The sequence below is a fragment of the Buteo buteo genome, chromosome 21, assembly GCF_964188355.1.
Source record: "Buteo buteo chromosome 21, bButBut1.hap1.1, whole genome shotgun sequence".
Lineage (NCBI taxonomy): Eukaryota > Metazoa > Chordata > Aves > Accipitriformes > Accipitridae > Buteo > Buteo buteo.
In genome coordinates, this window is record NC_134191.1 from 18,844,537 (window position 1) to 18,858,532 (window position 13,996).

Consider the following 13,996-nt stretch of genomic DNA (forward strand, 5'->3'; position numbering starts at 1 on the left):
AGAAAAAGAGCAGAGAGGAGAGCATTTGAATGTATATGAAAGAAAATTAGTCATTACTCAGTAAGTGATTTGCTTTAAATACTGTCTCATTTGTGGTCCCAAAGCACATAGACAAAAATGAATGCTCTAAATCCAATAGAAGATAGATGCTAATAAAACCAAAAGCAGCATCCAGTCTCAAAGCATTTCTAAATTAAGTAAATAAAATAGCTTTATTACAAAATGAAATACTTATTTGTAAGTAATAAATAATGACCATCTACGCCTGCCTTTACAGATTTATAATGAGGAGCAAAGGAGCTGCAGAAGCTGCTCATGTCCAAGTACATTTGAGCTGGAAATCTTCTACAAGCTCCATCACACCATGACACCCTCTGAAACTAAGGATAAACTCCAAGTTGGAAACAGGTGTTTTTCATTGCTTAGGCAACTGCTGCAATCAAAGAAGCTCATAAAGATTTAGTTCTCTGTATCGAGAAGGAGAAAGTTCTCTTAACTTTCAGTCATGCAGCCTAGTTCTCACTTATTTTAACGAGTGTTAGAGGAAGGAAAAATATGAGATACCTGAACAACTAATAAAAAGACCACTTAGTTTAAATAAAAATTCTTTTCATGTGGAGACTGAAAGCATAGGGATGTCCAAGTAGTGCACTGGAGGGACAGAAAATCTTACAGGTGACAGATGTCTGCCAAAAAAATTGACATTGCCTCTTAGGTAAATGTAATAAAGATAGAGCTTCAACAGCAGCAAGGCAAAAATCTCAGATGCTTATGCAAGGCTCCATGAAAATGACAGTAATGTCTATAGCAAAGGTGGCACCTGAAAGCAGTTAAATCACTTCAAGAATAGAAATCACAAAAATGTAAAAAGCTATGCATTTTTACAGAATTACAATTTGCAAAAATAGCAGCTAACAATCACACTGAACCAAGCTAGTAAATACTCCTCACACCTCCCAGAAAGCAGCTGCTCTGAAGCAGTAACTGAACTCTGGGCTAACCAGGAATAAAAATGCTTTTGCTTGCAGCAAGATCTAGAATGATCCAAAAAATTCTACAGCATATCCATCCACTAGGAAACAGTGCTAAGTACAGTTCAATTACCAGGTGTGAAAAAAATGCCCCAAAAATATATATTGAAGCGATGCATCATTTCACATCAATGCAGAAATAATGTAAACAAAAAATAAAACAATGGTATACGTACAAAAACATTTTGGAAACCTGCTCTGAGATGAATGCAAGGAATTTACTGAGCCAGTAACTATCAAGGCAAGCTAACTTAAAAGACAACCACATATAACAATTTATGACCAATACTGAAATATCTGTTATAATGCATATATTACACCATATATGCTTATAGTATAATGCTAAAGAATGCTTAGTATGAAACTAAGGATGCTGTATGAAGGCATGCCTTATTATGTGCTTTTGTTTTAACATAAAACTTCATGCAAGACTTCACGACTGCTAGGCTAGACCAGGTATTTCTGAATTAAGTTCTAACATTAATCTATCCTTATACCTCATACAGATTATCTTCACCTTAAAAAAATAAAACCTGACAGGTACTTAGAAAACCCAATGGCACAAGAGAGAACAAGCCAGTGTGAACAAGATTTCTCTCAAACAATTGCAGCGCTATAAATCTCTTTCACTGCAAGGAGCACCCAGTGTCTTATCCTCTGTTTCTTATCCGAAAGAATAAAAACAAGCAACAGTTTCCTAAAGCTTGCATAAGTATACTTGGAAACACACACACTAAATTCAAAACATGCAAACAAGTTTGGCCTACCCTATCTTACCAGCTGTACATTTATAAATTCGTACTTAAGAGGAAACAGGGACTGGATTTAACAGAATTACAGGGTGAGTTTGGAAACACCGCAAAATATTTTTGAAACAAAGATATCTGAATGTATTGGGAGCTCTACAGTTTTGCTTATTCCAAACATTTTAATTAAGGAAAATAGAGAAACTGCATTTCAGTTCCTACCAGCCAAAGCTGCATCCTCATCACTTTCTGATCCATATTGCAATGCCATGGTTATTGCTGATAAACGATCCCCTTGGGCTGATCTTTTGTTACTATAAAAGAGAAAAAGTTAAAAAAATGTGCAAAATTAAAAAAAAAAAGTTTAACATGTTAACCATTAACAGTCACTCAGAGTGTGTAAGTAAACAAGTGAAGCTCATGACGGTTGCCTACATTATCAGAATACAGACAGGACTATGCAAGAAAAGACTGGAGCCCTTAACAAAAGAAACTGTTAATGACCCATGAGTCTGCCTCTATTTTAAGAGGCGGTCCATCAGACTGAAAAACTGGACACAATCAGAAAGCTAGAGCTCAAGCTAGCTATCTTCTGTCTTATTTTGAATACTTGAATATTTGAATTACTGGGGGAGAAGGGGGATGATAACAAGTCCCTCCCAATTAATAACTTTGTAATTTGATCCTGTTTTATAGGGATTTGTCTACATGAAGGAGTTCAGCACACTGTAAGCGGTATATGCTATCTCCTCCCATTCCCCCATCCCCACCTTAGGCATTTTCAGCACACAGAGCGCCTGTATGTGAAGCAGCTTCCTCTGCTTTCTAGGTGGAGTAAGTCAGCATCCACGCTGGCTATGGTCTCATAGACTTCTTCATTATCCCTCTCTTCCTCCCTTTTGTCCCAAACCTGGGCCACAGCATTTCATACCCACACTGTAAGCTATGCCTGACAATCTCTGCTTTTTTACTATGTCAGCTCTTTAAGCACCTTCAGCAATGGGCTCAACCTTGCCCTGTGGGAGCAAAGTGAAGACTGGGAAAAAGCAGATGGGTTGCTTAAAATGACACCAACTCTGTACAAATGCTGAATCCCTTAAACACCCTTGCAGCTGCTGTGTAAAACCATGGTTTCAGAGTATACGCACAGGGAATTAACCAGGAGTAGTACTGTTTCAAGACAGTAACCCAGAGACTGTAGACACAAGGCCTCTGCTAGGTACCAAAATTCTCAACTGTTGACTGAAAGAAGTTTGCCATAAATGCATCTCAAATGCAATACTTTCTTTTTACAGGCTTCATTGTTTTCCACCATGCATCTCTTAATTATTTAGTCCTACTTATTATTTCTTTTTAGTCTCCAAATATAATTCTTTAGGTTTACAACACATTCCATGGTTTTTTTCACCTGCTTTATTTTGTAATGAAGCTTAACATATTGTTCTTCAGAACATTTCTAAGGAAATAATAGCATACAGAGTATTTCACAACAGGTGTTTTGCAATGTTAAATATAAAATCAAACTTTTTTCAGCAAAGTAACATTAAATAATACTTAATAGATATTTGACTGAAATATATTTGAATCTAAAAAGTATTTGAGTCAATATTGAAGAGCACTCTCAAATAAAACAAACAAACAACCCCAAAAAACACCCAAACAAAAAAAACCCAAAGTTTTATTAATTCCATATGATGATGACCCAGCTTTTCCTCCGAGTCCACAATTTACTTACCGATAATATTTGTTAGAAGAATTTCTCTCATCACCAACACTGCCTTTACCCTGTGAGGAAGGACCTGTCAGCTTGGAAGCAGTCAAATTTGATGGAGTCCTTAAGGCAGAAGAGACAAGCCAAGGAAAGGGGAAAAAAAGAGGCCCACCTTAGACCCAAGAAAAGCTGCAGCAAGGATAAAGCTTTTTACAGAATTACTTTGATAGATCAGCCAAAAGGTTCAGAGACAGATATAAAATGTTTTAAAGCTAAAAGTAAAGTAATACTAAGATACTTTTAGTGCCCCAGCATTAATATCGATTTTGTTTATAAAGTCAGAGGAAGGTAACATTTAGATTGAGGATTAATAGCTATACACAAAGCTCAGCCTACAATAGCAGTGAAAGCAGCCAACAAAATGTTCCTTAGCATCCAGGTAAAGCTAATCATACAGATCCAATCATGTTTTATCAATATTTAACAAAATCACTGTCAAGCTGCTTGACAGTGCATATTATCAAGCAACTTTATTTTGCCACTTTATTTAAGGGAGGACAGTTAAATGCACCAACAAAGAGTAATTTAGTATGACAAAGGATACAATGAACTCTGCAATAGAAAAGCATGAGTTTTGACACAGAGGCAACACGTCTATAGAACTTAGGTTAGTAGCATTATGATGAATTTGAGTCTGATCCACCAATGACAAAAAAAACAGATGTAAATTCAGAAGAAAAATATAGTAAATTAACTTTAAATGAACTTATGGGGGTATTTTACCAAAATCAGCAATAGGTAAAGGAGACCCCCCCTTTGAGACAATTAAGCAGTTGGGAATTTAAATAAAAAATAATGATTCAGTGATGTAGATTCAGCAGAAAGAATACAAAAAGCATAATGGTTTGATAAAAAAAGCAACCAGTGAAATGCAGAACAGCAGGTGAAAGGTTTGGTTTTCATGATACTTTTCCCTCACCCCAATTTTTTTTGCATTCAGCCCAATATTATTGTAGCCTGCTTCAGGCATTATAATTTTTTTTTTTTTTGCCAAGTTAGAGAAACAAAGAGGGGAGCTGTCAATTACTCTGACATTCAGATTACTTCAGGATTTGCAGGTCTATTGAGAACACAGTACATAAGGGAACATCTAGAATACGGTAGCTGAGAAGTAGAAATGGGCTGGCAGTGCAAGAGAGGATTCAACTAACAAATATCAGTGTGATTTATCTGTCATCCCTTCTTATGCAAACAGCTTTATTTTGAAGAAAAACAGTTAAGCCTCAAAATTAAACATGACACACACATGACATCCTGAGCTTCATCAATGGCCAACACAGTGAGAAATATAAAATAAAATCAAAATTTAAATAGAAAACCTCTATGCCTGTAAGTAATTCTAGTTAATGCAAAGCAAACAAATACGTATATTCACTGTCTGTAGAATCAAGGTCTACACATACTTTTAAGAAGGAAAATTATTAAAATATGTGTCAGGAATTACTCCCTAACAGTATTTCTGCTTTTATATTTTTCTATGCTTCAACAATGATTCACCCAAACATGGGAAGCATGCTAACGTTGAACAAATGAACCAGAAAAAACACTATATAGGTTGAATGTCTCAAAGCATCAAATAGTAAAGATCAATCAGGTAACTTCCATTTCTTTCATATGTAATAATCCTAGGCAATACTTTTAATACTGACACCATCTACACATTTTTCAGACAACAAAAAAATTTAAACTGCCTTTCAGTAAAGTACAGGAGTGCTAGTGTTTTCAGTTGTACCATACAAACCTTTGCAGGAAATGACAGCAGTTATTTTCCAGCATCAAATACCAGTAAACAGCTCAAATACATAAAGAGTCCACTTTGTAAAGAGTTTGCTAACTCCTTGGATGACTTGCAAGACATTGCTTTATTTTTTTAGTTAAATGACACAGCCCATACTGGCAGATAATACCTAAACCTACTTAAGAGTAACACTCAAAAGTAAAAAGTTTATACGAGAAGAAATCTAATTGCATTTCAGATAAGAAACATCTAAAATGACTGCATCATTTCTCTGTACACTATGGATTGTCACAGGAAGAAAATGCTATTTCCTAAATAAAATCATTCCATGAAACAAATAGACCTATCAACAGTGTTTTATACCTGCCTGTTCAAGACCAGATCTATGCTTCACTGATTAATAAGTCCAGATCTTCAGTGTCCTGTGCCTCTTTTCATAGCTAGAAATTGGTTTTCAAACAAGAGTTTATATAATGTGGACTTCCCTCTAAATACTTTTTGCCTGCAGTCTTGTTCCTATATTTCTGACCCTACCTAATTAACTGTGAGCTCTTATGTTGCAGCTCCTAACAAGGTTCAAGAATATCCAGCATTTTTCATAAAGCAAAGCCCATCAAAGCACCTTGTTCTTCACTATTCCTTTTCTGTTATTAACTTATAAACACATGTGGTGGAAGGTGGCCATAGCTTAAGTTATAAAAGATCCACTGACACTGTTTTTCATAATCAAGTACATCACAGAAATATTTCACCACAGAAGTATTTCAATAAAAAGTTTCCTTCCAAAAACTATTTTACTATTTATAACTTTTTAAACAACAATAAACTAACTTTTCAAGCAATTATTTCCCACTATATTCTCCACAGCAAAATTAAGGGAATGTCTATAGACATTTTTATATGAGATTGTAAAAAGAACTCTATTTGCAGTACCTGATTCGGAGACTTGACTTGGCCAACTCACTGTGTTCAATTTCAGCCTTTTTCATATTAAATATTTTTTTAATCGCATTTGCATCCTGTCAATTAGAAGAATTTTTTTGTTTAATGTTGAAAGTCAGGTTTACCCATCTATCTAAAAATCTAAAACAAAAATGGAGGGGTTTTTACATTTAGATATAAAACAATTTTGTATGAGAAATGAAGCATAGAACAAAGTCTGCCTGAAATACACCCACAGTGGCCTCTAAAAACTGAATAGAATAGCTGAGTAGCTTTGAGCTCATTTTTTGTCATATACTTTAAAAAAAAAATCTAAAGTTTGCAAATATACACGAATACCACTTTGAACTAAACAGGCAAATGAGTTTCTGTGCCTTTGTAATCAGAAAGATACTACCATTACCGAGCTTTATAATGCTCTCATTCTATACCCGTGGACTCAATATTCAGAGCAAGAGTTCACAAAATAGAGATTACAAACTTTGAGCGATGTTACAAGCGTCAGTAATGTCACTAGGAACTGAAACTACAATCCAAACAGATGTGCCATTGGAAAAGTCCAAGAACAACTTAAATAACAGTGTTATATATATACAAGGTCTCTCACTACAAAGCCCTTAAAACTGAACACACAAGGGAATAATTTACCACTGAAATTCTCCTACTTCCAAAGTGTATGGAAACAGCAATGTGATAATTTGTACACAAAATGCTGGTGAACTAAGTATGAAAAAGATAGCAGGTACAATCTGGTCACAAAAATATGGCTAAAAGGAAGAGGATCTTCAAAAACCATGCAAAAAATGCATGACTAGTTTTGAAGCTTATGATGAAACAGTTCTGCAATCTGGAAAGAAGTTAACAGCAGAGTACTACCACTATCACTTGAACATGTAGTTTCAGCCATTTCAACTTCAATCACAATTACAGGAATCCTCCATTCCTCCAAAGAAGCCACATAACTCATATCCCAAGATAAAAGGTAATTGGAAAAAATCATACACCTCAAGAAAAAAAAAGTGACACCCCAATTATACTAAAAGCAATATAAACAAAGGAAAAGCCACTAATAGCTTTTTTTTACAAAAATGCAAACAGAGTCCTTATGCTAAAGATTTATTTAAGAATCAATTAGCACAGAAAGTAGTAAAGAAAATCTGAACTCAAATCAAACTATTAACAACTGAAACTAACCTTAAATACTTGTGATCCAGGCTCATTGTAGGTTTTGGCATTCTTTGCCAGAAGATCGATATCCTTTGCCATTGCATGAATGCTTTTATAAGTTCCATTCTATACAAAAAAAAAATTGTAACTGGTTAAAGTGGCAAACTTCAGACAGCATGAGCACTAAGTCAATAGTGAAAAGCAAAGGGAATTAATATAGAATAAAGGCAACATTTATAGAAAAACAAGAACATATTTATAAAGAGGACAGATAAGCATCTGGAAAAAGTCATCAAAAAGAAGGTGCTAAGCCCTTACAGAGCTTACGAATGCTAAGTAAAAGATTGCAAAAATACTTAATAAATCAGATTATCTTAATTTTGAAGGGTTCTGACAAAATGTTATTTTACCTTTATTTGCTAGCTCAGTTAGTCTGTGCACTCACTATTACACAAAATGCTAGAATTACAGAACAGTATTTCAAATTACTGGAGAAGTAAGATGAAAAATGTATCAGTACAAAACATTTATTTATAGCACTACAACAAAAGTAGGTGATGATAATGCATGACCAAGCTTCAATACTTCAGTGTTTTACATTAGCAGTACTTGCCAAGGAACTACTTTAAACCATTAAACATCAAGAAATCCAAGATATTCAGGCTCAATGCCAGCACACTACAGTTTATGATGCTTGATCTTCAACACAGCTACTTCTGCAGCATTAACCCAGCACAGAACATTAAATCAGCATAGTGTTCAGATTTTCAAACAGCAGGGGAAAACCACATTGCCTTTCCTACCATCATAAAATTTGGCTTCTAACAATTTCAGAATGCTTACTGTTAAACAAGTCTATACTCTGACACATTGACGTACTGTACCTGTATCCTCTGGGCAATAGTTTTAAGATCTATGGGCTCCTTTATTATTGCATAATAATCTGGATATTGCTGGAAAACAAAAATAATTTATATATTACTATAAACAGTCACAAAGCTATTGTTCTAATAGCTTACAGAATGAGCTATTAGATGAATTGCAGATAAGAACAGTGTAAGCTTCATCAACATAGCACTAGGCTTCAGTTTGGGCAAACCAGATCATAAGGCAGATACAAGGAATTAGAATTCATCAATAAACTGACATGAAGTAACAGTTCTGCCTGAAGGCCAAATATGTGGTGACGGTCTCCAGAGTATTTATTTTGCTGGTTAAACTTGTTACACCACACCCCGAAACAGAACAGTGAAATCAGACATACTTACAAAGATTAAAAACTCTGCATCAAAAAACCCCAATTACCGAAACTGGCAGAACAGGGCAAGCCCCAATCTACAATGAAGGGCTGGGATTGAGTGGGTCAGAGCACAGAAGGGAGGGAAGCTCTAAAAACAGCTGGAGTTTGCCACTGATGAGACAGTAACAAAGAACTGCACCCTGAGTGTGCCCATCATAGTGTATAACATCAGTTACATAAAAGTCCAGGTTTCCAACTTAGAACACAACCAATATTATAAAATACCCACCACTTTAGAAGGAAGTTTCTGAAACAGTTCACTTATGAGGCGTCCTGATGGGTTTGTGGCAACAGCTACAGCTTCAAGAAGCTGTTCAAGAATTTCCTTCAGGTAACCTGGAGATGACTAATATAAGAAATCAAATCAGAAGAAGTTTTAATAGCAGCCATAGTGGAGTGCTTCAGGTTGCACTGAAATATACTAATTTACTTTCCAAAGACAGAAAAAATCAGCTATACAACGCAACTTTTCAAAACAACATTGTTCATGCATTTAGGTAAAGCACATGAGAAAAAAATCAATTTCACATTTACACTGCAGACTGTCAGACATACATTACATATTGTTAAAATAGACTTGGTTGTCAACATTAATGAAAATATGCATCCCAACATCACAAAAACTATACAAGCCCAAACTTCCTATCATCCTATCTGGCTTATAAAACACTCCAGGAACAGCTGCACTAACTGAATGGGACACACGCTGGAAAATGATGTCATTAGACATGAAGCTTGCTTGCATCAAACCTCAATGTTGGCATATCAGGCACACATCATATTAGTTTCAACTAAACCAAAACCACGTTTTATCTGTATCAGAAAACCTCATAACATTTTTTTGCTAGGCAAAAGTGAAACACACATACAATGCTGTGAAATTATTAACTAATAAACTTGTATAAGAAATAACTTTTGGGGCATAATTTAACTATGAAAAGACGTAATGCTTTTTCATATACGGAGGCCAATCTCCCTCTCAGAGTCAGGTGCCATACACAGCCATGGCCTCTTCCAACTACAGCTGTCATGCCCACACTTACTAATTCAGAATTTGCGCCTTGATTGTCGTGTCCATCCTCATCTTCGTCTTCCTCCTCAGCATCACCTTTTTGAACAAATTCATTTTTTGTGCGCAAATACAACTCCCATAATTTGCAGGCAGCTTTATATTCAGGAGAATCGGGCTGCAAAAACAAATCAAACATTCTACTCAAAATTCAGATCATTCTTATCTGAAGGAAACTGATAAATTATTAGTTAAAAGGTACTAAATGCATTAAATAAATAACAGAAAACCTGGGAAATTCCTGCTTCAGTCATTCTCCAATAGAGATGTTAAGAATCGCAATAAGCACTAGAAAATATAACCTCTATCACTCCAAAGCATTTAAGTTTTTCAGAAAACTTAGCAATAAAATTACTTGGGTTCAGTCTTGTACAAGCCTATTAGACGAATCTGGAGAAATCATTAGGTTTTGCTGAAGCATAACACTTGATATTTGAAATAGACTAAATATCAGTATGCCAGAAATGTGATTTTAGCCAGTACTGCTGCCATTGTGTAGCACTTGAAAATTAATTTCTACAGAATAAGAATGCCAACAAATGTGCCAATATCTCTGAAAGCACTGCAATGATTTACACTCAGCATTAACCGTGAAATTCCAAAGATGCTACCACCTGGGTACACATCTAAGTATATTTTTTGGAAGAGCTAGAAGAATTGAGTCAGCAAATTAAGTTTCGTAAATACAGAGTTGGCAGGGGCAGACAAGCATGTGCCTATTAACATTACTACTTAAGAACACTACCCAGAAAAAAGACTGCTTTTCCACTCTTATGTATTTTTCTTTCCCTTTCCTCTGTCACTTAACCTCTATTTCAGGTATTCCTGCAGATATGTCACCTTATTACTGCTGATTATGCTCTTCTTACTTCACTCTCTCAACCTCTGACAGCTTGGAATACAAATGAGAAATCAACATGAGAACTATTCTTAAGCTTACCTTATTAGGCTTAAATATTCTCAAGACATTAGACCAGGTGTTAATTATGAGGAAAAGATTTGAAGGGTATTCTGCTCCACTAGTCTCCTTCCTTCTATATTAATGCAAGATGCTCAAAAGTCTAAGACTTGAACTGAAATACTAAAAAAACCAAAGGTTTGCGTTCGAATCTAGCATTGCCAATAAAACACCTGCTGCAATAAAGACCTTGACAATGAATCAGCTGTCCCTGTTTTATATGCGTCATTGGAACTGCGTGGGTAAGGTAAAAGACGAAAAAAGAAGAGGCTACGTTTGTGTGTCATATCTCCAGCTCACAACTCCAAAATTTCTCTGGAAACGTCAACATTCCTTCATCCTAGAATGAAGACTACCTGTTTCTATTCTACATGCAAGATTTTTATGATACAGGCATAATTTTGAGTCCACTATTCTGTAGGCAAAGGCAGCACACATTCTGTAAAATTCTAATCATTCTCTCCTGCCATCAAGGACTTCTCCCTCAGTAGAAACCATGAAAAAGTCAACATTAATGGACAAGTGCCTTGCAAAGCTTTGGGAGTACACAATGAATTTGGAAACCTTTGTACTTTTTCTACTGTAACCAGAATGTGCAAATGCATTAATCCATAAATCTGACTGTTTTTCAAAAAGCTACACACACACACAAACATAAACAAAATAAACACTGCTCTTCTGAATGTCACCTCATTAGGCTGGTTGGGTTATTCAGAAAGCAGTCATTTGGATCATCTCCAAAGTCAAAGACATATGAAAGGTAATATTAGCAGTTTTAGATTTGCTGTATCATCTCAGTCACTAAATACAATTTCACTGTTTTATGTATTTAACATAGCCTTCCATTAAACAAGATTAATCTAATTTTTTTTTCCCACTTCCTTACAGCAACTGTAATAAAAACCATTAACATCTAAAATAAAACATACACCCAGCTTGAGGGAATGGACATGGGGATTGCACCCTTGATGAAATATATCACCATGTACACTCACAATCTATCAACACTGACCACGATAATCAATGTGCCTTTTTTTCATATTATTAAGTGGCCAGTGAAAGAGAAAGATTCAACGCTCCTACTGCATGCTTGCTTATTTATAAACTCTTACTTCTGAGAAAAAAAAAATAATCTTTTTCCATTCCAAAAGGTTAGACAGAGTGTGTTGTGAAATGGGAAAGCTTTGATAGAAGAGTATTTTTCTCAGTTTACATCTCTATCTTTGCTTCCTCTCTCTTTTGGAAAACTACATGAAGATCCTCCCCACATTATTCTATGGTTTTCCATAAAAAGATTCCTATGGTAGGACATCTTACAAAGATACGGTCAACCGTACGGGAATATATATGCAAATAACTGCAATGTATGCTGTTCTCTTACCAACAACAAAGGCTAAATTGAAAAGTTTTTTTGCCAAACCAAGGAATAATTTGAACATGTCTCTACCACTTTTACAATGAATTTGAGCCTTTATATGTGTTTTCCTCACCTTATAGTAAGCTTTCGCATTGTTAAAGAGAAGCTGAAAATCAGCAGTCAGCACATTCACATCATCATATTCTTCCATCTTTAGCTTTTGTTGAATTTTCATTAGATCGATTGGCTGAGAAACCACTTCATAATAATCTGGCTGATTTCTGTTGCAATCACAAAAACAGGCATTATATTCCAAGCAGTAAAACCAAAACCACAGCACTAAAGTTCGTATGTACCTATGACTAAATAAAACAAAGAAAGTTCCAGTAAGTTTTTGTTACAGCTAAAAGATCAGGACAGTGGTCCCTTAGTAGGCTTACTTTATTACATGTTCTGTTATCATCCTCAATTTTCTGAGTTTGAGATAAAATTCAGTCTCTTTATCTACTGCATTTGCAAGGGTCACTTCTATTAATCTTCCCAAGATATGCCCTTAGCATTACATTCCACCACTTATGTGGAATATTTTATAGTCAAAGACATAGATGTTTTAGGCGGCTGTCACAAGGAACATTTTAAATTAATTCATTGTATCCTTTTTTGACTGAAAAAGGGCACCAGTGTTAGCATGTCCCATTGAATAATTACATCAAATACTTGGATCAAACACTGGTGTGAAACTATGACAAATTTAGCTTAAATTTATCACAGCTATTAATGCTGAAGTATTCCTCAATATCCACTTACTCCCTGATTAAATCTCACATTCAAGGCTTAACCAGAATCATGGTCTTACCTTCGCTTCGGTGCCCTAATGAAAAGCTCACAAAGGAGCCTGCCTTGTTCATCTTTGTAATCTCTGATGGTGTTGTAAAGTTCATGGCATACAGCAATCTAAAATGTAAGAACAACAAAGTAATGAAAAAGGAGAAAATCTTAAGGAGGCAACAAATCAAAGCCTGCTTACAATGGGAAAGACAAGCTGCCAATCCACCGCGTGCTCTAAAAGCAGAATTGTGAAGAAATCAGTGCATCTCATACATTAGTACGATACCTGACAAGTATGCCAGGTACTGCAGAATTTTAGTTTATTTTTTTGAACACAGGGAGCTTTCTTTCAATGCTAATTCTAAGTAACAAACCCAAAATGTAAATTAATTCAGTACAATCCTCTCAGAGTTACAGACATCTAAAACAACAACAGGGGTTCTTCTGCCCTGCAATTAATTAGACTACTAAATCAAAGGCATAACAGAGACATTGTACACTTCAGCAATCACTGCCTGTGCTGTTCCCCACTCATCTCTCTCTGCATTTGCTATTCAGACACAGTTCTCAACTTCTGCATGTTATGATTTCAGCTCCTTCTCCAACATCCTTCCATCTGCTAAAATCATCAGCAAAAAAAGAAAAGCAGCAAAAGGAAAATGGGAAAGAAAAAGATGAAATTGGGGAGACAAGAACAAGCCAAAGCTGAACAAGATCCTAAACAAAGGCAACAACAGATTCAGCACCAGTGTGTATGTGCTACATATGATCATCCATTTTACAATCCAGCATTTCCCAGGCAGGGATACAGTATCCCCTCTCAAAAAAGTTGTGCATAATAAGAAGGTACTAACAGGATCTACAGTTGGGAGATTGGAAAGCCTCCTCCTCTTTCTGCTTGGGCCTGGTATATTCGTGGAGTGGTGGCCGTCATCAAAGTCTCCTCCGCTGACACTGCTGGAAGGCGAGGTAGCTCTTCGCCTCTTGGAACCCATGGAATCCAACTTCTTCTATAATGAAGAGAGACGTTCTTAAACTCATGGCATTGCATCCAAACTCTCTGGTAAGAGCTAACTATAAAGTTAGCAA

At 35.7% G+C, this 13,996-nt stretch overlaps 1 protein-coding gene across 15 annotated transcripts in view; it reads right to left on the reverse strand.

Annotated features, from left to right (window-relative positions):
• PBRM1 (polybromo 1) overlaps positions 1 to 13,996 on the reverse strand; it is a 79,459-nt gene that overhangs the window by 50,819 nt on the left and 14,644 nt on the right. For 10 of the 15 annotated variants that reach the window (XM_075053257.1, XM_075053265.1, XM_075053255.1 and 7 more), the window contains 10 exons: positions 13,762 to 13,917; positions 12,936 to 13,033; positions 12,213 to 12,360; positions 9,739 to 9,882; positions 8,925 to 9,041; positions 8,280 to 8,348; positions 7,423 to 7,521; positions 6,220 to 6,305; positions 3,513 to 3,611; positions 2,000 to 2,091 (listed from right to left, as the gene is read on the reverse strand). In XM_075053257.1, the coding sequence (XP_074909358.1) occupies positions 2,000 to 2,091; positions 3,513 to 3,611; positions 6,220 to 6,305; positions 7,423 to 7,521; positions 8,280 to 8,348; positions 8,925 to 9,041; positions 9,739 to 9,882; positions 12,213 to 12,360; positions 12,936 to 13,033; positions 13,762 to 13,902 (1,093 nt within the window). In that variant the 5' untranslated portion in view covers positions 13,903 to 13,917. Of the gene's footprint in view, positions 1 to 1,999; positions 2,092 to 3,512; positions 3,612 to 6,219; positions 6,306 to 7,422; positions 7,522 to 8,279; positions 8,349 to 8,924; positions 9,042 to 9,738; positions 9,883 to 12,212; positions 12,361 to 12,935; positions 13,034 to 13,761; positions 13,918 to 13,996 lie in introns of those variants that run through there. The other 5 variants (XM_075053264.1, XM_075053253.1, XM_075053267.1 and 2 more) reach the window with 3 other exon arrangements.